This window comes from Pteropus alecto, unplaced genomic scaffold (assembly GCF_000325575.1).
Source record: "Pteropus alecto unplaced genomic scaffold, ASM32557v1 scaffold35, whole genome shotgun sequence".
NCBI lineage: Eukaryota > Metazoa > Chordata > Mammalia > Chiroptera > Pteropodidae > Pteropus > Pteropus alecto.
The window spans coordinates 7,559,868-7,587,212 of NW_006437828.1; the positions used below are offsets into that span (position 1 = coordinate 7,559,868).

General features: G+C 36.2%; 1 protein-coding gene across 2 annotated transcripts in view; it reads left to right on the top strand.

Moving 5' to 3' along the window:
- The window catches only part of DGKH (diacylglycerol kinase eta), a 92,196-nt gene that overhangs the window by 55,929 nt on the left and 8,922 nt on the right, over positions 1-27,345 (top strand). For both annotated transcript variants that reach the window (XM_006914951.3, XM_006914950.3), the window contains exons 15-26: positions 368-490; positions 3,861-3,986; positions 9,534-9,651; positions 10,613-10,723; positions 10,857-10,953; positions 15,760-15,867; positions 18,439-18,552; positions 18,805-18,939; positions 19,862-20,025; positions 23,212-23,317; positions 24,356-24,448; positions 27,042-27,161. In XM_006914951.3, coding sequence (XP_006915013.1) covers positions 368-490; positions 3,861-3,986; positions 9,534-9,651; positions 10,613-10,723; positions 10,857-10,953; positions 15,760-15,867; positions 18,439-18,552; positions 18,805-18,939; positions 19,862-20,025; positions 23,212-23,317; positions 24,356-24,448; positions 27,042-27,161 — 1,415 coding nt within the window. The remainder of the gene's footprint in view (positions 1-367; positions 491-3,860; positions 3,987-9,533; positions 9,652-10,612; positions 10,724-10,856; positions 10,954-15,759; positions 15,868-18,438; positions 18,553-18,804; positions 18,940-19,861; positions 20,026-23,211; positions 23,318-24,355; positions 24,449-27,041; positions 27,162-27,345) is intronic.

Sequence of the window (27,345 nt, forward strand, 5' to 3'; positions counted from 1 at the left end):
AAGTTTATAAAAGTTTTGCCTATATTTTAATTTTTATATTAATATAATGTATATACTCCTCTTAGAATTTTCATAGTAGACTGAAAACTTAATTTTAATATAAATAATAAATATCCAAAACCCTTTACAGGTTGTAACTTGTATTTCATTTTTTATCCTAATAAATATGTAATTTTCACCGATTTATTTAGTTTTACAATCTCTAATACTTACAGACATTATACCCAAGTTTATTGCCAATTAGTGTTTATTTGTGAGTATGGAATTTCTTTTGGTTTGTGTTTCAGTTTTTTTCTAAGCATATATTAATATTTATGGATTTTATTTTTACTTGTTCAAACATATTTATCTTCTTAACTACTTAAAGTTATGGATGACCAGACAGTTCACCCGTGTGAATCAGTTAATCAGTCACTTGATTATGATAGTACAGAAACAGATGAATCTAAAGAAGAATCTAAAGATGATGATGCAAAAGAGTCATTAACTGGTAAGAAAGTTACGATAAAATTATTTTGGAATGAAATCAAATGCAATTCTTTTAGTTTTCAAAAGGCTAATCAGTTGAAATAAACTATTTGTGTTTTTACTATCAACAAGGCTTTTTAGCATTTACAGCTTAGATATTTTAGAAAACTAAAATAATAAAGGTGATGTTATTTTAGACTGTTGTCAAACAGTCCCCTTTCCTTTTTACCATATAATCTAGAGATTATCATCATAAACTAAGGATTATGGGACCCCAATATGCCCAAATATCTTAATTTTCCTGAAGAAAGAGGGAACAAACACCTAAACCAACAGATTTTAACCTATTTTAGCCCACAGATTCCTTTGAAAATTATATTCCTTTGAAAACTGCATGGCCCACATGCATAAAATTTGGCATTTAAATAATTCACCAGTCCCTTGAGTTCCATCGGCATAGATGGCCGATAATCCTTACTGCTAAATTAAACTTTAAAGTGATAGAATATCTAGTTAAAACCCTTTCTCTACTGAAATGATTTTTGCACGTAAGTTAATATGTAGTTGCTTGAAGAATGTTAACAATTTCTCTTCCTTTTAGGTTTGAATTGAGGATGGATTTTACTTTTAAGATATCACTTTGTCTAATGGAAAAATTAGTTTACTAGAATAAAACAAAGCAGAAATTAAAATTTTAATGAAGATGAGAATAGGAAAATAATGACATAGTACTAATGAAAAGTCAGCACATCAGAACTGTTTGCAGGGAATGAATTTTTACTTTTATTACATATAAACTTGAGCATATTACTTAACTTCTCTGTGCTTTCCTCATCTGTAAAATGGCAATAACAGGGTACCTATTTCATAACGCACCTGCGTGTTGTGAGGGTTAAATGAGTCGATATACATAAAGTGCCTAGAATAGTGACTGGTACACAGTGCCGTATGAGAGTGTTTGCTATCATCATTATTACTATTATTGCTACTACTGCCACTGCCGCTGCTACTAATTACGTTAACTTTGAAAGAATATTCCTTCCTTGTATTTAAAACTCTTAGAGACTTCAAAATTAAACCTTATATGTCTGGCGTACAACCAAAGAGTGCATAATCTACACCTTCCGCCCTTTCAGACTTCATATGGACCTATTCTAGCACGCAACCCAATGTTAGAACCTTAGGCTCTTTAGACCTTATTTGCCCCTATAATCCAATGCAAGCACACTTTATAACTCCTCTGGTAGAGGGCCATTGAGCCTTTGGACCACTCACTTTCAACACATCCTACTTTTATAGTCAGCTCTAATTGTTAGAAAGCTTTTCTTTATATTGAGCTTTATATTTTCTTCCTTAAATTTCTACCCATGATTGTAATGCTAATTAATAAACTTTTATGTGTGATAATGTTAACAGTAACGAGGTGGCACTTGTGTAGTGCTTTTTGGTTAATTTAAGAAAAAAACATTTTGTTTTTCTGGTTATACCCATGTGGTCGATGCTTATCTTAAAATATGATGCCCATTTTGAACAAAATTTTCCAGACATTGCTGTACTGTAATAATGTCCTTACAACCATACACTACTCATTGTGGATATTTTTGATGTTACAAAGACTACCTGAGATCTCTTTTCTGAGTTGAAGTATTATATAATAGTATCATATGAACCTGGTCTCCTCCTCCTGTTTTTGTGCAAGCGATTTATTTTTAACCTATAAATTATGGTACTTTACACTCATCCTTCTGAAATTTTATCTTTTTGATTTGGAGTTATCATTTCACCTTGTCAAAATCTTTTGAAGCTTGACTCTATCATTTCAAGTTTACTTCATCTGCAATTTGATAAGCAGGCCTTGTATGTTTCATCCATTTAAAAAATGTCGACTCAAGCAGGGCTGACAATGGCGTCATTGCAATATGCTGCTTGATAATTTTCCCTAAGATAGTGGCTGTCTTTGGAGGATACGTTTATCAGCACTGATTGCTAATGGTTTTCAACCAGCTGCCGTGCTACCTGACTGTACTTTTGTGAACTTCACATTTCCATTGTAGTCTGCAAATGAAACTAAAAAATGCAGATAAAGAGCTATAGATATTGCTATTGAAATTTTAATAGCAATAAGATTATGTAGGTCTTCAATGGTGTAGTATTTGGTCTTATTTTTTGGCTAGTAATCCAATTTAGTGGGAATCAGTAGCAATGGAAATGTTTCTGTATTAAGTAATCATTTTTGAAGCACACTCATCGTATTATCATTTTATGTAATAATTCATATGCCTGAGATGTGCAAAATACAGTATATTAAGATGAGTAATGAGATGTTTAAGGAAAACCATGAAACATTAATTTATTTACCTGAAATGGAACATCAATCTTGGTGATTAGGACTCTCTCTGCTTTTTATCAGAAATGAATATCAAAAGATTATTTTTATTAGAAGTTAGCTCCAGGGCTCCCATCTGTCAAAAGAAAAAGAAATAAAAAAAAGAGTGTCTGTTCTGCTACTCTTTTTTTAAAAATGCAACTAGACTGCTTTTGAACAGAGAGAAGAGAGTGTAAGATTAATATAGTTAGTTTGTAATTAGTCTTAGAGAGAGTAAAGGTAATTAAGTTTTAGAGTACTTTTAAATTGAATTTGAGGATTACTGGTTTTTTTTTAAACATCTGCCAATAGCTTCTAAATTAGTTAAAGATACTATTTTCTCTTCATTAAAATGCCCCAGATTAGGTAAAATTAAATATCTCTTTTTGTTGTTAACTTTGAAAGTAATTCTCTTTTGGAACAATTTTTTAAATGTATTATCGGGCTTTTACAAAAATATGATAGAACTGTTTGGGGCAAATAGTTTTGAATAAATGATTAAGAAGGACAGGAAAAGTATATTGCTTTCATTTGAAAAAAATACTATTTTTCATTTTAAAGAAGAAAATGTTAACTTATGTTTCATATATTAGCTCTGAGAATCACATTAATCAGATTTGATCATTCGCCTAACATTTATGAGAAAAAGATTTAATTGACGATGTATATTATATCACATATGTTTCATTCTCAAAAATTACCAGGTTTCAGAATTTCTTTTTATCTTTAAATATGGGATGATCACATTAAAATTATGAGTATTATGGATCTTTAATTATGATAGGCACCTCTTTTCTCTTGATCTCCATGTACTTGAGATGAGAGATCAAGATACTTTCCTGTGACAGAGTCCTTTCATATAATAAATCTCAAGAAAATGAAAACAAAATGATAAAAGGTAAGTGCAGTGTAATATTTTCAATTCCACTGATAAGCATATGTTAAATTATGTCTTGAATTGATAGGGGCTTGCTCATTTTTATAAGCTTATCATTTCCTCTTTTTAATCTGGACCTTTTGCCAACAGTTAAAACTGCACCTCGGTCTCCAGATGGTCGGGCAGGTCGTTCCCAAATGGACTGTGGCCCTGGTCCAACTGTGGCAGCCTGCAAAGAAAGCCTTCCTGTGCTCAATACCAGAATAATCTGCCCAGGTAGTACAGATTCTGAAACATGGTTTTTTGTTGTTTTTTCTTGTCTTGTTTTAAGTATTTCTGTGAAAATGTATAAGTACTCATTTCTATGAACTACAAAAATGTGTTCTTAAAGATAGATGTTTCTTTAAGAGAATGCTCTTGGCACTATTATCACCCAGAATCCAGATCCTTAGACTTTTGGCATGTAAGAATTGCCTAAGAAGTATTAAAATGCATGTTTATGGGCTCTGCCCCAAGAAATTTTGGTTGAGTAGTTCTAGAGCGGAACCCAGGAATCTGAATTTATTAAATACCTAAGGTATATCCAATCCTATATTCTACTACCTTTTTTTAAGTATCTTCACAGCTTTCTTTTTAGTTTGAAGCCACAAGTGTCTCTGCAGTTGTTTTTTTTTTTAGATTAATAATATTGCTTCGTTTTGAAACATCTAAGGACTCTATTTCAGGCCTGATAAGATGAATTTACCTTGGTATTAGGTTAGTATTAGTGGAAACCAAAAGAACTTATGCAGCAGAGGAGGGAGGAAAATATAGACGTCTCAGAGGCCTCCTTACGTACTAGCTGTTTGAGTTAGTGAAAACTCTCCAGATTTATTCCAGAGTGGGTTGGAACCAAGTTACACCCTGAAAATCAGTGTCTCCTGCAAGTTATTTTTAAAGGTGAATCACAATTCAATGATAATAGTTCAAGACTTTAGTCCCCACTTTAAGTAGTGGATAGAACAACTAGACAGAGATCAAAAGGGAAACAGGAGACTTGAAAATCACATAAAATCCTAACAGATGTTTATGGAACGCTCCACCCAACAGCGGCAGAATACACATTCTTCTTAAGTGTACATGGAACATTCTCCAGGATATACCATGTATTAGGCCATAAAACAATTCTCAGTAAATTCTAAAAGAATTGAACTCATACAAAATATGTTCTCTGACCACAATAGAATGAAATTAGAAACCAATAACAAATGGAAATTTGAGAAATGCACATATACATGAATCAAAGAAAAAAATTACAAGAGAAGTTAAAAATACTTTGATATGAATAAAAACAAAAATACATCATATACCAAATCTTATATGATGCAACTAAAGCAGTGCTTAGAGTGAAATATAGAGCTGTAAGTATGTATGTTAAAAAAGTAGGAAGATCTCAAAAACCTAACTGCGCACCTTAGTAAATGGGAAAAGGAAGAGCAAACTAAATCCAAAGCAGCAGTAGGAAGTGGAAATAAAAGAAATTGGAAATAAATGAAATTGAGAGTAGAAAACAGTAAAGAAAAACAATGAAACCAAAAGTTGGTCTGTGAACAGATTAACAAAATTGACAAATCTTTAGCAAGAAAATAAGAAAATTAAAATTACTGAAATCAGGAATGAAAGAGGAGACATCACTATGGACCTTACAGAAATAGAAAGGATAGTAAGGGAAAACTATGAAATATTGCATGTCGACAAGTTGGATAACCTAGATGAAATGGACAAACTCCTAGAAACACACAAACTACCAAAACTGAGTCAAGAGGAAATAGAAAATCTGACTAGACCTAAAACAAGTGTAGAGATTGAATTAGTAATCAAAAACTTCCTACAAAGAAAAGCCCAAGCTCGAAATCATCACTGGTGAATTTTAAAGAATAATTAACACCAATTTTTCATAAATGTTTTCAAAAACTAGAAGAGTAAAAAGCACTTTCCAACTCATTCTATGAGGCCAGTATTACCATGATACCAAAACCAGTCAAAGACAGCACACAAAAAAAGTTTAGACCAATATCTTTTATGAATAGCAGTAAAAAGATCCTCAACAAAATACTAGCTAATCGAGTCCAACAAGGTATAAGAATTACACACCATGACCAAATGATACAAGGTTGATTCAACATATGAAAACCAATCAATGTGACATACCATATGAATAGAATAAAGGGTAAAATCACAAAATCATCTCAGAGGATACAGAAAAAGGATTTAAAAATTCAACACCCTCTGCTGGTAAAACACACAACCACCTAACAAAGGGCATCTATGAAAAACCCATCATACTTAATGGTAAAGGCTGAAAGCTTTCCCTCTAACATCAGGAACAAGACAAAGATGTCCATTCTTGCCATTTCTATTCAACGTAATACTGGAGGTTCTAGCTTGGGAAATTAGGAAAAATAAAAAAAGGCATTTCAATTGGAAAGGAGGAAGTAAAACTGTATCTCTTTACAGATTGACATTGCATATGGAAAATCCTAAGGAATACCCCCCACACACACACAGACGTGCACGCGCGCGCACACACACACACACACACTATTAAAGATAATAAATGAGTACAACAAGGTTATGGGATGAAAGATGAATATACAAAAAGTAATTTGTACTTCTTTACCTCGTAATGAACCATCTGAACATGAGATTAAGTCATTCCATTTAAAATGGCATTTAAAAATTAGGAATAAATTTAAGAAGGTGAAAGAAGCGAACACTTAAAATTATAAAACATTGCTGAGAGCAGTTAAAGAAGACCTAAACGAAAAGACATCCGTGTTCATGGATTGGAAGACTTAATATTATTAGGATGGCAGCTCATCTCACATTGAATAGAGATTTCACACAGTTCGTATCAAAATCCCAACTGCCTGTTTTGCAGAAACTGCCAAGCTGATCTTAAAATTCACATGGAAATACAAAGGACCCAGAAGAGTTAAGACAATCTTGAAAAGGAAGAAGCAAGTTGAAGGACACATTTCCTGATTTCAAAACATAACTACAAAGCTACAGTAATCAAGACCACATTGTACTGGCATAAGGATAGTCGTATAGATCAACTGAATAGAACCGAAAACCCGGAAATAAACTCCTACATTTATGGTCAATTGCTATCCAACAAATATGCTAAGACAATTAGTCAATGGGGAAAGAATAGTCTTTTCAACCAGTGGTACTGGGACAACTAGATATCCATATGCAAAGAATTAAGTTGGAAGCTTCCCTCACACCATATATAAAAATTAACTCGTCATGGTTAAAAGATTTAAATGTAAGAGCTAAAACTATAAAACCATAAAAAGACAATATAGATGTAAATGTCCATAACCTTGGATATGACACCAAAAGCACAAGCAACACAAGGAAATATAAATTTGACTTTGTCAGAATTAAAGGTGTTTGTGATTCAGAGGACACTACCAAGAAAGCAAGATGACACTCCACAGGATGATCATGGTTAAAAGACTTAAATGTAAGAGCTAAAACTATAAAACCATAAAAAACAATATAGATGTAAATGTCCATAACCTTGGATATGACACCAAAAGCACAAGCAACACAAGAAAATATAAATTTGACTTTGTCAGAATTAAAGGTATTTGTGATTCAGAGGATACTACCAAGAAAGCAAGATGACACTCCACAGGATGGGGGAAGATATTTGCAAATAACATATATGATACGATATTAGTATCCAGAATATATAGAGAACTTTTAAAATTCAACAGTGGAAAAAACAAATATTCCAATGTAAAAATGGCCAAAGGATCTGAGTAGACGTTTTCCCCAAAGGATATACAAGTGGCTAATAAGCACATGAAAAGGTCATTAGTCATCAGGGAAAGGCAAATCAAGACCACAATAAGATACCACTTCTCCCAACTAGGCTGGCCATGATAAAAAAAGACAGATTATAACAAATATTGGCAAGGATGTGGAGAAATTGGAACTTTTATACATTACTGGTTAGAATGTAAAATGGTGCAGCCATTTTGAAAAATAGTTTGGTGGTTCCTCAAAGAATTAAACATAGAGTTAACATAACCCAGAAATTCCACAGCTAGGTATATACCCATGAAAACTGAAAATGTGTGTCTAACAAATACTTGTATACACTGTTTTTATAGCAACTTTATTGATAAATCTTAAAAATGAAAACAACCCAAATATCCATCAATTGATGAATGGAGAAGCAAAATATGGTATTTTCATACAGTGGAATATTATTTAGCCATAAAAAGAGTGAAGCACTAGTAAATACTACAGCACGATTACCCTTGAAAACTTTATGCCAAGTGAAAAAAGCTTGACACAGAAGCTAGATATTATGTGATTTCATTTATATGATATGTCCAACAATCCATAAAGACAGTAGTTTAGTGGTTTTCAGAATCTAGGGACAGGGACAATGGAAAATTACCACTAATAAGTGTGGAGATTTTTTTTGAAGGTGATAAAAAAACGTTCTAGAATTAAGTGGTAGTGATCATTGCACAACTATGTGTGTATACTACAAACAAATGAATTATACACTTTAAAAGGATAAATTTTTTGGTATGTGAATTATAACGCAAAGAAAATATTAAAATAAAAGTGATAAACCCAAAACATGCTTGATTCTGGAAGGGCCTTCGTATCTAGAGATTATATCTTTGTTCAAACCTGCGACCTGGGCATGACATTTCTGAGCTAAGGCTATTCATATAGCTAACCTTAAAACATTCTAGAAGACACTGCACTGCTCTGTGCAGCCGCTTGAGTGTGCCTCTTCACCTCTCCGAACTGTTCTTTCCTCGTTACGATTATTTTGTTCATTATTTACTTATTTAGACACAAAGCCAGTTGGCATAGTAAAGTATGCCATAACATATTCAAACTATGAAGCTCAATGGCAATAAAATTCATCTTGATTATTTGATAATCGGCCAAACTTTAGTAGCTAAAATAATGAATAATCTAAGAAGGGCATATGTTGGGAAATGAATATTTGCTCAAGAAAGGACTTTAAAAAATGTCCTAATGTTTCTCAATTGCATGACGTGTTTTCCTTCACTATTTTTTCTTTTTTTGTTTGTTTGATTCCTTAAGCACCTATTACATTGTCTTCTCTCAGACTTGAGTGCTTCTAGCCTTATTAATTGTTGGGATAGATAGAATTCATTAGCTTTTGAATATTGTAACTAGTTGTGGAAAACATGTTGAAATAACATTGAAGTTGTACTTATTCGGAAGAGAAATGTTTCATTTTAATGTTCAATACTATATTCTTTTTCAAATTGATTAATAACCACATATAATACTTGACTACTTACCATTGACACCAACACTGTGTTTTCACTTTTGTTAACAATTTTAACTGAGTATTATTATCTATGCTTTGAGAGTATGGAAGTGGTAACTCCATGACATTTTGGGTAATTTAGCCTTTATTGTAAATGTCTTAGAGATGTAATTATCTGTTAAAGCAAGGAAGTAATATTTATTTGTTGAAGATGTAGACAGACTCCTTGAGATGTTAAATGAGACGCTGTCACGAAGAGACTCCTGTTTAGTCTTCATCTGCTTTATTTGTTTTTTAATGGCAACATACAGAGCCTAACAAGCATCAAAAACCTTCTACTTGACAATGTCACAGTTCTTAGTTTTGATTCATGAGGAGAGCAGGCACTAAAAACAACGTTTGAGAACAAGGTGAAGTTAGGCCTGAAAACAGTGGACTGGCTTTTTCTTTGTCTTGTTTCTTTGATTAACACGTGAACCTGTATATATTTTTTCTCTGGCCAGGTCTAAGAGCAGGACTAGCTGCCTCAATTGCCGGGAGTTCGATTATCAACAAAATGTTGCTAGCAAATATCGATCCTTTTGGTGCGACGCCATTTATTGACCCAGATCCCGATTCACTGTAAGAAAATACTTTTGAAAATATTTTGTTTTGGCTTTCCTTGTTTCCATTTTATACGAATGGTGACACTTTAAGTGTACTGCGATAAATGTGGTTCCACTTACAAAAAGGGTCATCAGAGCACATTGACCCCTTTGCCCTGGTTTTCAGGACCTGGTCCCGAGGCGGGTCCCTTCCAGCCTGCTGTCAGGGCTGATGACCCCACGGTGCCGTGAGGCCCCACCCCACTCACTTTTCCTTGGAATGTTTTGTTCATCGACATCTTCATATCCATACTTTTGCTGTTCCCTTCGCCTCCTCCATTTTGCCGAATCTGTCATCTTTCCACATCCAGCTTCTGGCTACTTATTTCTGGAAGTTTCTGGTCGACATTGATCTCGTTCCATCTTAAACTCCTAAAAAACTACTTGGCCGTTCAATATACACTTCCTTTTACTTCCATGTTTAATTTTGCCTTTATCATATCTCATTTCTCTACTGACGGTCCTCAACGAAGGTACCATATTGCAAACTTTGTACTTTCCAAAGCACCTAGAAAAACGGATTAGATCTAGTAGTTTTTTGCTCACATAAATATTTGTCCATTGATAAGAGTAGAAGTAGAGAAGACTTTCTAATGATAAAAAAAGAAGAGTGTTGGCACCTGATTGTAAGGTCTTCCCATTTGTGTGTGTGGCAAGGAGCTCACGTGGGAGAGAACTAAGATTTTGTTACAGTTAGTGGAAAAGCATTGCCATGGCTTTGTCTCCACTTCGCCTGGCCCACCGTCCCTTTATATGTTAGCAAAACTTACACACGTGCACTGGGGTCGCGCCCATGGCGTGTTAACAGGAAGCAATTTCTTCTAAGCTTTACCCTATCGGGAATGGAAGCTTAAGAGGTTTTAAGTGCTATTTTGTAGATAAAGTGTAATTTTACGAGCCTGAGATTGACTTTTATGTACTTTTCCTTATTATCGTAGAGATGGATATTCAGAAAAATGTGTCATGAACAATTACTTTGGGATTGGATTAGATGCAAAAATTTCATTAGAATTTAATAATAAGAGAGAAGAACACCCTGAAAAATGCAGGTAATTTGGTAATAGTAATAATATTATTACATAAAGGCAATTTTACTTTATTTATTACCTGTTTTACTCTCTCTGCCTTTAAAGAGTATATATGTAATAGTTACTGAAATTGCCTGCCAACAATTATTTTCAGGAGCCGGACTAAAAACTTGATGTGGTATGGAGTCCTGGGAACCCGGGAGTTATTACAGAGATCGTACAAGAATTTAGAGCAGAGGGTTCAACTGGAGGTAAGTTCATCTTGAAGTAAAGACATTTCATGTTATCTTACTTTAAAAAATTATTTTATTTGTGCAGTGAATTTGGCTGAAATTCCTCTTGATTAGTGTTTAGTGGGGAGTGGAAGTAGGTGTCAGCCTTCTCCTGAAGAAGGTGTAGACACTGGAGATGAGTGACACACTTAATTATCATTATCATTAGCTCCTGAAATTTGGATGCAGATGTGGAGTCACAGGACCCTGTGAAAAGGTAGAGCCCATTTATAGGATAGCGTTTTTAATGGATTTTCTCATTTCAGTTTCCAAATCCTGACCCAATTCTATTATGCCTGAAGTTTCACGAATCCCTGAAACTAACATTCATCATAAATCGAGTCTGTAAAAGTATTTTTTGTTCCAATTATTTTTAACAAGTTAATGAAAGAAAAAGATTTTGATCACTTAAGATTTTAAGTATTTTTTACTAATTTAACTAGGAAATTAAGGATGGCAAAAGTTATTCAATCTCTTCCAATAACAGGAAAAAAAAAGATTGGAGAAATGCCTCTGAAAAGTCTGCTAATTTCAGTGAATTTTATTTTTTTGCACCTTAACCACTTATTTCTAATTAAGGCATATGCTCCAAACTGAAAAGTGAACAAATCCTAAGTCTACAGCTCAGTGACTTAAACACAGTGTTATTATTGTAGGTTTTATCTTAACACTGGAGTGTGGATTAAAGAGGTGCGTAGCTCATTCATTATCAACTAAAGATAAACATCTGATACCTTCCACTCTAGAGCATGGCTGCTTGATCAGCTAGCTCGATTTAGCAATGTTTGTATAATTAAGGTAGGTGTTACTGGCCGAAAAGGTACAAAATCAGAAAAGTTCACACTTAGTAAACACTATCCTTGATGGCCCCATCCCCGATCAATTTGGCTTCTCTCCTGTGTATTGAACTGTGTCATTTATTTTCTTATCCGGTCCCCTAGTGGCCCTACTCTCTTTAGGCCATACTCTCCTTATGTACAGGTAGGAAGTTGTATTCATCTTTGTTATCCTCGGTTATGTATATCTTTTGTGATGTGTAATTCTCGCCCCCGTCTTGAAGAAACAGACAGGTAAATAATCACTTTACCGTAATTTAGTAAGTACTGGGATCAAGCCCCGTAGCCAGCTATCTTTAAGATTTAGGGAACTATCTGGAATCAGAATGGCCGGATTACCTTTCAGAAATAGTATTTCTAGCCTTTTCTCCTCATGGCCCAAAGTCTGAATGAGGCCGTGTTATTTACACAGCTGCATTTTACTGTCCACTTAATGGGGGTTCCTAACTCTTTCTGACCCTGGGCCCCTTCGGCATGCTGGCGAAACCATGGATCTCCTCTCTGATTATCGTTTTTAAATACATCGTATAAAATGCATAGACTTACGAAAGAAACCATTAATATTAAACTAAATTAGTGAAATATTTTTTAAACCGTTAGGGAGTGTGTTAAATTAAGCAGTCGAGATGGAACTTCCTTCTGAAAATGTTCGCCATTTTCATACCGTTCTTCCAAATAAAGTGTATTTGTTTATAAATCATTAAGACTGCTCTGAATTTTTAAATTTTTACATTTCTTTCAGCCTTTTAATTTTAATTCAACTTATTTGAACTAAAAAAAGGTCACCCATTTCTTGCCTCCCCCAACCCTGACTTTTGCCACCACCAATCTGTTCTCTGTATCTGTGAGCTTTGTTTATTTGTTTGTTTGTTTGTTTGTTTGTGTTTAGACAAACATATTTAAGAGAGCTCATGTGGTATTTGTCCAACTCTGACTTATTTCATTTAGCGTAATGCCCTCAAGGTATTGTTATCGTTAAGTGACTGAATAATATTGCATTATCTATATACACCACATTTTCCTTATCCATTTATGCATCATTGGACACTTGGGTTGTTTCCATATCTTCCATATCTTGACTATTGTAAATAGAGCTGCAGTGAACATGGGGACGCATGTGTCTTTTCAAATTTAGTGTTTTCATTTTCTTTTGATAAGTACCCAGAAGTGGAATTGCTGGATCATATGATAGTTCTATTTTTAATTTTTTGAGGTACCTCCATACTGTTTTCCATAGTTGCACCAATTTATATTCCCACCAACAGTGCACAGGGGTTCCCTTTGCTCCACATCCTCACCAACACTATTCTTTGTCTTATGGATACTAGCCATTCTAACGGATATGAAGTAGTATCTCATTGTGGTTTTGATTTGCATTTTCCTGATAATTAGTGATGTTGAGCACCTTTTGTATGTCTGTCGGTCATCTATATGTCTTCTAGGAAAAATGTCTATTCAGATCTTCTACCTATTTTTTAGTCAGATTATTTTTTGCTGTTGAGTTAATGAGTTTTTTATATATTTTGGCTATTAGTCCCTATCAGATATGTAATTTGCAATTATTTTCTCCCATTCAATAGGTTGCCTTTTTATTTGGTTGATGATTTCTTTTGCTGTGCAGAGCTTTTCAGTTTGATGTGTCCCACTTATTTTTTGTTTTGTTTTGTTTCGTTTTCCTTTTTTTTGCATCTGTTGCTTTTGCTTTGATGTCCGATTCAAAAAATCATCACCAATACCTTTGTCAAGGAGGTTACCACCTCTGTTTCCTTCCAGGATTTTTATGGTTTCAGGTTTGTGCTCACGTCTTTAATTCATTTTGAGTTAATTTTTGTGTGTGGTATAAGACAGTGGTCTAATTTCATTCTTTTGTATATGGATGTCCCATTTTCTCAACACTGTTTATTGAAGAGACTTTCCCTTCTCCACTGTGTATTCTTAGCTCCTTTGTCACGAAAAGACCCTGTATGCATGGGTTTATTTCTGGACTCTCTATTCTGTTCCATTGATCAATGTGTCCATTTTTATGGCAATACAGTACTTTTTTAATTGCTATAGCTTTGTAATATAGTTTGAAATCAGGGAGTGTGATGCCTCCAACTTTGTTTTCCTTTCTCAAGATTGCTTTGGCTGTTCAGGATCTTTCGTGGTCACATACAAATGTTAAGATTGTTCTAGTTCTATGAAAAATGCCATTGGAATTTTGATAGGGATAACATAGAATCTGGAGATTGCTTTGGGTAGTATGGACATTTTAACACTATTAATTCATTTACCCTATGAACACGGACTATCTTTCCACTTATTTGTGTCTTCAGTTTCCTTCATTAATGTCTTTTAGTTTTCAATACTCAGGTCTTTCATCTCCTTGGTTATATTTATTTCTATATATTTTATTCTTTTCGATGCTGTTATAAATAGAATTTCTAAAAACTGTCTTCATTAGTTCATTATTAGTATAAAGAAATGCAACAGCTTTTGAGTATTGATTTGATATCCCGAAACTCTATTGAATTTACTTATTAGTTCTAACAGTTTTTGATGGAGTCTTAAGAGTTTTCTATATATAATATCATATCATCTTTGAATAGTGACAGGTTTACTTCTTTCTTTCCAATTTAGATGCCTTTTCTTTTTTTTTTTTAATTGCTCTGGCTAGGACTTTCAATTCTATGTTGAGTAAAAGCGATGAGCGTGGGCATCTTTGTCTTATTCTTGATCTTAGAGGAAAAACTTTTTCAGCTTTTCAATATGGAATATAATGTTAATTGTGAGCTTGTCATAATGGCCTTTATTATAAAATCTTTAATTGCTCGGAATTGTCTTTAAAAATATTTCTTTTATATTTACAGAGATAGATTTTTTTTCCATTTTCTCTAAGTTACTTATATGATTTAAACATTTTCTAAAGTATACAAAGATACCTGTTGAGTTTATTGGTTTCAGAAAAAGTTTATTATTTTACTAGATACTTAATGTTCATTCCTTTGACAAGTACACATCAAGCATGAGCTATGTGCCAAGAATGGCTCTAGGTGCTGCTGGACTGCAGTGTGTACCTTTGAATGTGTTTTCATAAAAAAGTAAAGGAATTGTAAAAAAAGCCTGTGGGGGTAAATCAAATATAACGTATTCTCAGTTATTGAAAATGGTTGAAAAAATGAGTTCAAACAATTCTCATTTGTTCTAAAATTGCAGGTAATTTTGCTTGGTCATTAAAATGCGATTTTTATTAAGTTGTATTAATATTTTTACTGTAAGGATTATATAAAAAATATAGCATTTATTTGAAGTGTGACCCTGCAAGCTCTTCTCTTTTAAAATGGAGGCTTAAACCCTCTATTCAATAAGAATTCATTCACATGCCATGTATAATTACTTCATCACTCATATGATATTTTTTTTCCTTAAGTGGTAATTTAATTTTCATCTAAATGGTTAATCAGAAGACAGAGTATAAGATACTTCCCAACATACATGTGGGTTTGTTTGGTTTTGGTTCTGGCTACTTGAGTTTAACCAGTCACCAGCTAATTACAGATCACCAGCAAAATACCAGGAGTAGTGAGAGGTGCAGATAAGATGGTTAGGACCCAGAGTCCACCCTCACGGACGCTGCTTTCAAAAGAATGTTTCAAATAAGTACAAAGGTGATTGTAGTACAAGTGAGGATATCATAAGTGACCTGGAAATAAAAGCTCAAGAAAAGTACTGCCTGATTTTGGTTGAAAGAAGAGGTAGAAGTGTTATTTTTGTTTGTTTGTTTAATCTGGTTTTCTATAACAACTTCTGCTATACTTATACTTTAAGGTAGTGTGTAGGAGTCTATTTGCGGGAGAGCACACATTCCCAGCACACTTCCCTCCACCATCCTTCGTGTTTGGTGTGCTAGCGGCTTCCGAGCTAGCGGCTTCGCTCTTTCCATCTAACCCCCAAGCCTTTTCCCTTACAGTGCGACGGCCAGTACATTCCTCTCCCCAGTCTGCAAGGAATAGCAGTGCTGAACATCCCCAGCTATGCCGGAGGCACTAACTTTTGGGGAGGAACCAAAGAGGACGATGTAAGTATTTCCTTGCTTTTTGCCGATTCTAGCGGCCGCCCACGTTCCTTGGCTTGGGGCCCCCTCCTCCATCGCCAAAGCCCACAAAGGCGGCTTGAGTCTTCCTCATGTGGCATCCTGCTGCTCTTCTGCGCCCTCTTCTACTTTTAATGGTCTTTGGGATTACACTGCCCTCCCCGCCCCCACTTCATCCAGGATAATCTCCCCCGCTCAAGGTCCCTAATTGAGTCACATCTGCAAAGTCTCTCTTGGCACGTAAGGTAACATTTACAGGTTCAGGGGATCAGGACATGGACAGTTTTAGGATGGGGAGGGGGATATTATTCTACCTACCGAAATACTTTTCTGTACTTATTAATTTTCTAAGTTTATGTGATATTATCCTTTCGATTTTTAAAAACGTCAAGAGGACTCATTTGGCTATTGAAGTTTACGGCTATTTTCATTTTCTTTTTATAGTTTCCTATATTAAAAAAGGAAAAACCACAACCTAAAAAATGTAATTGTTCTGAAAATAATATTCAATAGAAGAGGGAATAATTATTAAAGTCCATGTAACATAAAAATGAGAAGTATAACTTGATCTTTGTTTGATGAGTCACATACATTGAATGATAGGCCCTTTGATTTGAGGCTTGTAATATAATGGTTCTCACTGATCCATTTTCTCAGGGCTTTTAAATAAGTAAGCAGGCTTAAAGTATAAAATAAATTGGAAAGTATTTGTAATTTTCATATGACTATATTCTAATCCTATTGGAGTATAAAAACTAACATTGGCAGTCAAATTTTTGTCAGCCTGTCACTACTCTTAAATCTTTTAAGGGGAAGAGATCAGTGAGATTAAGATTTTAAAAAGCTAACTTTCCTTGAACCTTCCTACCCACCTACCTACCTAGTAGGTAGTCAAACAGTGTTCTGAGAGTTACACATTCATTATTTAATACCTACAATTTTCATCTAAATTATACCAATGAAGAAACTGACACAAAATACACACCGTTCATAAGCAGCAGAGACAAGATTTAAAACTAGGCTGTCTGATAACAAAAATGATAAGGAGTTATCGATGCTTGCAAATTTGTGTCCTGATATTTTCAATGAAAGTTTTAATTAGGATACTACTTGATACTGAATTTTTTTTTCAGAGGCATAATTATTTATGCATGGTAAATGAGAGTAAAAGGAACAAAGTAATACAGGTGAAATTGAAATGTTTAGGTTAAATTAATTTTGTGAAAACGAAGTTAACATCAAAGCAAAGTAAGCCTACCTGATTCTTATCCTGAGGTTTCCACTTCCGTGTTCTCACGTCCTTAAAGTTGTCATGTTAAGGATGTAAACACGTATGCACGCTGCTCGTAACACCTTGGGATTGTGCCCATAGAACATTCCAGGTGACCTGGATCATCCGCATGTGTGCTAGCTTTAACCTTACGAAATCTGTGTCACCTTTCCGGGATTTTAGGGTTTAAATTGGAAAGTATTTGTAATTTTCATATGACTATATTCTAATCCTATTGGAGTATAAAAACTAATATTGGCAGTCAAATTTTTGTCAGCCTGTCACTACTATTAAATATTTTAAGGGGAAGAAATCAGTAAGATTAAGATTTTAAAAAGCTAACTTTCCTTCCTACCCACCTACCTACCTAGTAGGTAGTCAAACAGTGTTCTGAGAGTTACACATTCATTATTTAATACCTACAATTTTCATCTAAATTATACCAATGAAGAAACTGACACAAAATACACACCGTTCATAAGCAGCAGAGACAAGATTTAAAACTAGGCTGTCTGATAACAAAAATGATAAGGAGTTATCGATGCTTGCAAATTTGTGTCCTGATATTTTCAATGAAAGTTTTAATTAGGATACTACTTGATACTGAATTTTTTTTTCAGAGGCATAATTATTTATGCATGGTAAATGAGAGTAAAAGGAACAAAGTAATACAGGTGAAATTGAAATGTTTAGGTTAAATTAATTTTGTGAAAACGAAGTTAACATCAAAGCAAAGTAAGCCTACCTGATTCTTATCCTGAGGTTTCCACTTCCGTGTTCTCACGTCCTTAAAGTTGTCATGTTAAGGATGTAAACACGTAAGCACGCTGCTCGTAACACCTTGGGATTGTGCCCGTAGAACATTCCAGGTGACCTGGATCATCCGCATGTGTGCTAGCTTTAACCTTACGAAATCTGTGTCACCTTTCCGGGATTTTAGGGTTCATAAAACTACCTGCATCATTTTATCGAGACATCTGAGTCATCTGTAAATAGGTATTTAATACATTTTATAACCAAGATGAATTATTTGGAAATGTAATAATTTACTAGTCCAGAGAGCGCTTTATGAGGGAGCATGAGTATTATAGCCATCTGGGCCTTAAAACCATTTTTTATTATGTTTAAGTCATCTTCAGTGATTTTTTTGGTCCTTGAATGATCATTTCCTAGTAATATTTACTTCCTTTCTTGCTTACTAATTTTATGGCTTTTCAAAAAATTATGTGTACTGCAGAGTTTATGTTGCTCAATGTGCCACTTCGTAACGTAGTGTTTACTTTCAGATATTTGCTGCACCATCGTTTGATGACAAGATCTTAGAAGTCGTCGCAGTATTTGACAGCGTGCAGATGGCAGTGTCAAGGGTCATTAAGCTGCAGCATCACCGAATAGCCCAGGTTTGTCTTCCCACGGGATCCTGCCTGCCTTTGCTGCGCGGGCCACTGGGGAAGCCGTCTCTAATGACTCTACGCTGTATATTCATCGGTAAAATTGTGACTTTCTCGTCATGTCCGTTGTTACTGTGCCATCATAAGTGCAAAATCATAACCTGCCATCCCACAGAATGGACTAAAGGTCAAGCTCGAATGCAGATTGAGTGTCAGTGTCTCGGGATGATTCGCATTCTAAAATGACCTGTTTTCTTTCAGTGCCGTACAGTAAAAATCACTATCTTTGGCGACGAGGGAGTCCCAGTACAGGTGGATGGCGAAGCATGGGTGCAGCCTCCAGGCATCATCAAAATCGTGCACAAAAACAGGGCTCAGATGCTAACGAGGGACAGGGTATGTACTGCAAACACGCCTCTTGGTTTTATCAAGCCTGTTTAAAAAAATCTTAAATCGTTATAAAAAAAATAGAAACCAAGGAAAGATATTTAAATTGTCTTTTCAATCTGACCTTGAAGTCCTTGTGGTTTTAAATATGAACAAATATTTATTTAGTTTTTTAAAAAATTAATAGGCCGATTTTTTTTTTAGGTTTACAGAAAAATTGAACAGAATGTAGAGAGCATTCCAGTTCCGTTCTCACGTACCTCATGGGCTCTTCAGCAAGCACCTCAATTTCCCTATTATTAGTATCTCGTATTAGTCCATTTATTAAAATCGATGAGCCAATACTGATGACAGTATTGTTAACTCAAGTCCGTAGTTTACATCACCATCTGTGTTGTACATTCTGTGGGCTTTGACGAATGTATAATCACTTATATCCACCATTCCAAGAAGATGCAGAATAGTTTCACTGACCTAAAAATTTCTGTGCTCTTCCTATTCATCCGTCCCTCCCTTACCCCAGCCCCTCACAACCACCGGTCTTTACAATATCTCTATATTTTTGCCTTTTCCAGAATATTTGACAGCGTGCAAATATTGTGCATTTTTAATTAAGGTCACACACATAACAAATAAGATTGCCAGTGTCCCTCCCATCTATTATACATACAATAGTAAAGATGGAAGCTGTCTTGTTTTAACTTTTTAGTGATATATTCATCAGCATCTATTACATTACTTTTTATTTATCGTGATACACCAGAAAAACTTTTAAAGTATGTGCTTTGTACTTATGATTTATTTAATGAGGTGTTCGATTGGGAAAAAAGAAATAGTAGTTTCAAAGTCATTCATAGAGCATCGAAACGCACATTGATTTGGGCCTCCGAGCTCTACCCTGACAATTCATTGCGATATTGATTTTGAATAGGCTTTCGAAAGCACTCTGAAATCTTGGGAAGATAAGCAGAAGTGCGATTCTGGTAAACCAGTTCTTCGGACGCATTTGTACATCCAACATGCTATTGACCTGGCGACGGAGGAGGTGTCGCAGATGCAGCTGTGCTCCCAGGCGGCGGAGGAGCTCATCACCAGGTCTGGCTGCCCCCGGTCCTGGCCGGTCCCCTCTCGTTAGTTTGCATACGTCATTTCAGTTGTTGGGGGTAGCTAGAAGAGGTACATGTCCTCCCCTTCCCCTTGCCACCTCGGTGCTCGCTGTTCTCCTTCACCGGGTCCCCTCTGACACAAGCGTCCCCACCCGTGCTCTCTGCAGAACAGCCTGGAACTTCCTGAAACACGGGGAGACCTTGCCTGACCCGCCCTGCCACACAGCTCGCTTTCCATTACGTTTAGTTCCCCGGTGGACACACAGTCTCTACACAGTACTGCTCCCTGATATGCTGCCCTATAATTAACTCTGAATTAAATGTCAATGGAACGTAGCAGGAAGTATAAACATTAACCCTGCCCCACCAAGGAGAGTCGGGGGCAGGTGGCCGGGAAGACTCCAAGCATCAGCCTCTGCCAGATTGTCACGCGGCTCCGGGACCGCACAGAAACTGATTTCAGTAGACGGAAAGGGAAGAGGAAAAAATGAGTTCCGTGAGTGTGAAACAGATGAAAATCACGATGACCCAGGAGTAAGCTTCAGAAGGGAGGAGAGACCGTGGACAACTTTCTTCCCTCCCCTTTCCCTGAGTCTTATCTGCCAAACGGGAGTGACGAGAGCCACCTGACCGGGTCGCGGTCAGTGTTAGATGAGACCCACCAGCCACAGCCCTTCACGTCTGGCACAGTTTGGGTTCTGTCAATGGCAGCTGTTCTGTTCTGTCTGTACCTTCATCCGGGGACCGCTTAGGATGTCGGAAAAGCAGAGAAGGAAACAAAGCTCAGTGGTGCCGGGGCTCACTCACTCCCTTTCTCCTCCCTCCAACACACCATCTGCTCCCCCTCTCCCGTTCCTCATTCTCCTCCTTAAATATTTGTTAGCCTCCTAGAATGTACTGGATGTTAGAGGTGTAAAAGAAAAGGTATATACTCCCTACTGGTGGATAGCAACATTCAAAATTAGAATGAAATATGATAATGGCCAGATACTAAGGAGCTTAGAAGAAATGTAGAGAAAATGACTAGTCAGCTAAGTCCACTTAGCTGCATTATAATAATAACGGTGTTATTGTACATCTTAGCTTCTTATCCACAGAGATGCTAGTCTTAGAGTAAATACATCTCTTTTAGATTCTACAGACAATTTACTATAGAGTCCAATTTTCCCCCAGATTTATCGAGGTATAATTGACATAAAAATTATGTATATTTAATATATACCATGCAATGGTTTGACATATGTATACACTGTAAAATAGTTACTACAGGCAAGCTAATTAATACATCATGGAAAAGAGTATGAAGTTTCCTCAAAAATTAAAAATAGAACTACAGCATTTTCTCGAAACCAAAATATACTTCCTGTATTTTCATCCTATCAATTAACCAAATAACCTTATCGAAAAAAGGAAGTGAAGCTTGGCCAGACTTGGTTTTGGTCAACTGAGTTCGGTTCCCCATCAGTTTTTTTTAAATTTGCAAAAGATGAAAATCAGGCTTACTCATCAGTTTTCAGAATTTATTCATTTAATATTCAGCAAGTATTTTGAGCCTCTTCCATGTGCTAACCACCATTTTAGGCACTGGGAATGGCAAGGTGACTGCGTTGCAGGCTCCATAATTTGCTGGCTGAGTCATAGAGGGGAGAAGTGTGGCCGAAGTGGTCACAGGTCACTCAGGGGGTGCTGTGGTCACACAGAGGAGGCCAGATACAGTGAGGGACAGCTGCGCAGAGCAGCGTGCGTGTAGGGTGACCGATACGTTGGTGTAGAAAATGCGGATGGAGAGATGAGGAGAGGCCTGATCTTTATCCGGACAAGTCTGGAAGCAGTGTGGACCATCGTCTGCAGGACAGCAAAGCTGGGGCGGGGTCAGCACTGTCCGAATGGCCTCGACAGGAAACGATGGGCTGAGGCAGGAAAGATGGAAAGGAGAAGAGAGATTTCAGATAGGTTCGGATCCAAAATTGGCATCTGGGTGTGAATTAGACAGGACGACCCTGAGGTTTCTAGTGAATGGCTGGGTGGATTGTGGTGCATTTGATGAGGTCATCGTTTTCAGGAAGAGGAGCAGAGTTTGAGAGAGAAAACGGTGGATTCCATGTTGGAGTTATTCGTTATGTTAGAAATATCTAGGAGGAGATTCAGCTGACAGTTGGAAATGTTGATCTGAAGTTAATTGACCTCTTTCTCTTTCTTTGAAAATTAGAATAACATTTAACCGTCTCTATTCTGATAAATAACCTTCCTGATTCTCAAGGTTAGTAGTAATGCCAAGGTGACATTTGCACGTCCCTTTAAGCCTTGGACACCAATTGTATGATCTTTAAGAATTATACTCTTTCTTTTACTCTTGATTCAGCAGTACGGGGCTTCTCTTTTTTTATATTCTCCCCTTTCTAGATGGAAGATCATTCTCCTGGAAGATGCGAGAAACACAAAGGGGTTGAGTGGTCTGCATTCTCTCTCATCGGCGGAACTTTTCCTCCATTCTCTTCCTTGGCCTTCCTGCCCTCCAGAGTTTGTCTTTCTAGGACTATCCTTGGAGGTTTTGGTTCCAGAGGACTGAGGCACAGCAGGCTCTGGAGTTGGATAGACATAGGTTCAAATCCTGGCTCTGTCACTTCTCAGCTTTGTGTACCTACCAAATCTCTCTGAGCCTCAGTGTCTTCATCTATACGCAGAGGATATTCATCACAGCTACTTTTTACGTTGCGAATATTAAGTTAGATAATGTATTTAAAGCACTTGGCATATAGATGATAAACATGGCAATGTCCTTCCCGTAATCTGTCGTATTTGTTCTGGTTGAAGTTTCAGTGAATAAAAGATAAGTTGCCACTGTCTACATTTGGGACCCCTCTCACTTTCCAATGATACTGAAAAACGAAGTGTGACTATATTTTGTTTTTTCTAAATAGCACTTCAATATGTTTATCTCTGATTCAAAGCCCAACTTTTTATATAATGATTTGGAGTTTAGTATTTTTTGTTGCAGTGGGGTTTGAATTTTGTAAGTCTACCCTGTGCCATTCACAATTGAGCAGTCATTTTTTAAAAAATTTCCCTTAATGACCTTTTTTTTTAACTTGTTTTATTCTACCACTTCTACGCTTCAGAAAAATCAGCAATGTTCAAAAAAGTGTTTGTTCATTTGTTTCATTGTTGCTCTCAGGATTTGCGATGCAGCTACAATCCACTGTCTTTTGGAGCAGGAACTGGCCCACGCCGTGAACGCCTGCTCCCACGCCCTGAATAAAGCCAACCCCCGGTTCCCAGAGGTGAGGAGCCACTGGTGAATTCTCATCCCACAGGTCCTTAGTGTTACACATGTGTTTCGATGCTATAATGTGCCATGCCCTTGAAAAAACATGTTGTTTGCATGAGTCTCTGCCAGAAGCTTATGGTAAATTCGTGGCACAATTTTTCTTTTATTTTCCTCTTCCTGCTATTTTTCTATCTCTGCTCTTAAATTCTCTTCTTTTTCTCTATCTCACTTTCAGTCACTTGTCACCTTGCCATCTTCCTTCTACTCCTTCTCCCTTTAACTAAATCCTTATTTCTTGTTGTACCTCCCCACCACCCCGCACCTTGATAAAGAGCAAATCTAGATATCATGCATTTTATTAAAGATGTCCGTTCATTTTTGAAGTCGTGCACTGAAATTATTTTTACTTCATTTCGTTTTATTAAATTGGTAACTTTGATAACTTGAATGTAGAACTTAAAACTTTAGAACTTTTGTAACATTTTTTATGTAGAAGTTAATAGGATAGAATATAACTTTTAAAATGTGATACATAATAAGAGGCTATGGTGCAGACAAAACAGATAGCATTGTTTTATTCTTTTAATTATTCAATTTAAGTTACTTAAATTACTATACAAATAAGTGCTTGTCTTCAGGGTTAAAGTCTGAAAAGCAGTCTGGTTGGAACTGCTGAGAGTCTCGGATGGGACTAATTATGACCAGATAATGCCCCTTGCAGAACATAATTTCCTTTGGCTTAAGTTTTTTTTTACAAGAATATGTATGCGTTGTTGCGAGCACATACGTGTTTGTCCGTAGGAGACATGGTCCTTAGTGTGCTCCCTGAAGTCCGTGCATTCTTTCAGTTCAGTTCCGCGATGGAAGAATTAGAAGAGTAATTATGCTAATAAATATGGCTGTGAAATTGCACCATTATAATAGAACTTTGGTAGATTTTAAAGTATGTTTGTGATGTAAATTGAAGTTAGAAGAATAAAATTTAAAGTATTTGCTGATGATCGAATCCCAGTTTCATACAGAACTACTTGTCTTTGATCTTTTTTCCTAGAGTCTTACGAGAGACACTGCCATGGAAATAGCCATCAATGTGAAGGCGCTATATAATGAAACAGAATCTTTACTAGTTGGCAGGGTTCCTCTGGTAAGGAAAAGAAATGATGGATCACAGAAGCGTGATGATCAATGTATGGGTCTTACCTTAGGGTGTGTGCACCTGTCAGGTTCTTCTCCTTAGAGAAGGTCTCCATCCTTAGCGCTTCCTTTTTACCTAGCTTTTGCCTTCAAGAAAAGATGTGGCTAAACCTGGGAGCTACGGTTCAGGCTAACCAGAGATTCCCCCTCAAGGTGCCAGCGTGTTTTATATAAACCTGCTCTCCCCAGTCAGCTTCAAGAGACTCGATCGAGCTTTATAAAGTGTGCTAGATAGCCCTTGGGTACCAGGAACTCATTATTGCAGAAAAGTAATCATGGTTTGTTCTCAAAATTAATATTAAAATATGATTGGTATGGTTTTCTAGATTTGCTTAAAAGACGACACTTTCTAGACTCAGTGTTTAAGAACCAAATTTCAAGAACTAGCCACATCCCTAGATGAACTCAGATTGGTCCTGGAAATGAAGTTTAGGTCAAGTCTGCATCTGACCACAGTCCCTGGATCTCAAGCATAAGTGCTAGAAGATTGCAGATGTCCTGACTGGTTTTCCCGGAGCCCTGGCCCTGCCAGCCTTCATTCCCTCACTGTCTTTAAACGTTCTAGCATGTGGGGTCTTTCCGCCACCTAGCGTTCGATTGTGAGTTAGTCACACATGCTGTTGTAACTATACAAAGCCTCCCTAATGCATCATCTATTTTTCCTAACTTGTAACAATTCCGATTAATTGATAGGTGACGATCTTTAAAAAATTTCTCTTGAATGTAATTTTATCTCTTGCTTTGGAAAAGATACACTTAAGTAAAAGTGACAGTAAAGGTCCTGATATCTCCCACAGTGGGCAAAGTTGGGTAGTTAGCCTACCCAGCTAATAAGTGACTGTGGTCGGGATCTGATTGGGGTCCAGGAGAGTGCCGCCCTCAGAGCATCCTTTACTCTGAAAAGAGAAGCTAAAGGGCTACCCAAAGTCCATTGCCCTCACGCAATTCCAGAGGAAACGGAAATGCAACTTCCTTAAGGCAAGAGGTGGCTGCCTCTGCTATGGCAATGACAAGAAACTGTCGGAAGAAACGTCAGTTATATCTTTCGATTAAACCCGTGGAACCATCTTTTGGCAATTGTCGGTACCTCTTTTGTTAACCAGAATCTTCTCGCTGCTCTTCTAAAATTAGCCCTATAGGAAATCACTGAGCTGTGACTTTGGTCCCACTTTTTGGACGGAGAACATGGGTTCTTTATGTTATTTGTAGTATATTTAAGATAATTTCCAATTGACAAGAACTAGAAGCATCACTCACTCTATTTAATTTTCTGCGCCGAAAGTATCCATTGAGTGTTATTTGCTTAATATTTATCAATTATGTTAATATAGAAGAACCTCCCCCACAGACACACTTGTAATTATTCTGTCATTGTCAAAAAATGGATATTTGGTTTAAAACGTAGACCAGTAAATTTTATCAAAACCTTTGACAATATCGATATTACAATAAAGAGTCCATCATATTTGAGAGCAGGCTTGCTCTTTGTTTTGATTCTAGAATTAATATGCAGTAACCATTTCATCAATTTTATAAGAAATGTAGACTAAAAAGAAAGTGGTAAATTTCATATGACTGGGTAGAGAATCTCCATATTTTTATTACCTACTAAAAATGGTAGATACCTTAAGTAATAAGGGAAAAAATATATAACGTCTGTAGTAAAGAACAGTAACATTCTCTCTTAACTTTCATTATTAAATTCCGTGAACCTATATGTAGCACTCTACAATCATAATTTATTAAAGTATTGATTAGCTGGAAGAGACCCTAGAAATACCCTAATAAATTCTACTGTTTATTGAGGAGGAAAGTAAGACTCCTGTGTCAATGAACTGTCCCTGGGCTCCTAGTTAGTAAAAGGCCAGGACTAGAATTCAGTCACCTTCCTTCTAGTTCTGCACACAACGGTGTTTATTGTATCTTTATTCACTTATTGAATTCATAAGTGCTTTTTAATGACTGCTTCAAATGGGTGGATAAATAGGTGACTAGATAAAGTCTCTTTAAAGTTCCCAAACTCTCTTCCAGATTACAAGCCATTTCACTTTTTGCTTTGCCCTAATTTATACTACTTTTCACCCCCGATTTTTCTGAGATTCGTGGAGCTTTTTTTCTTTTCAACTCATTATTTTAATTTTTCATGAGATTTTTGTGCCAAGTAGTTCTTAATATATGATGTATTTTTGATCAGTTTTGAAGATACTATTGTTCGTTCACCTGATATGTAAATCAGAAGGATTTTTGCCACAAAGAAGTAGAATAATGAGATTACTCACTAGTGCAGAAGTCACACTGGCTACTTATATCATCCGTGGGAAGTAAGGATAAATCTATCCGGACTTTTTTTTCCAACGAACTCAATATAAGATAATTTTTCTTTTTTATATCCCTTTATATTAAAAACAACTACAACAATAACAACAACATAGTCTAGCCTAATAAGAAATGAGGATGCTCATTGTCAAAATAAAATAATGTGTTCTCTAGGAGCACAGCACTGAGTGTCATTTTGCTTTGTGTTTTAATCTGCTGGTGAATAGCATTTGGAATCTCCGCACGAAGAGCGGGTGTCCAGTGCCTTACATTCCGTGGAGATGGAGTTACAGAAGTTAAGAGAGATCCCGTGGCTTTATTACATCTTACACCCAAACGAGGACGAGGTACGTAAGACTCGGCCTGTTTCTTTATAAACGAAGACTTTAAGACAATAGAATTCAAACTCATCTTTTGTAACAGAGATATCCAGGGGAAAACAAATCCTGAATACTACTCTTATTTGTGCTGTTCTCAAACAAGCAAGCAAGAAAGGGCCTTTATGGGGACCAAGGTCCCTTCCGCGAATCG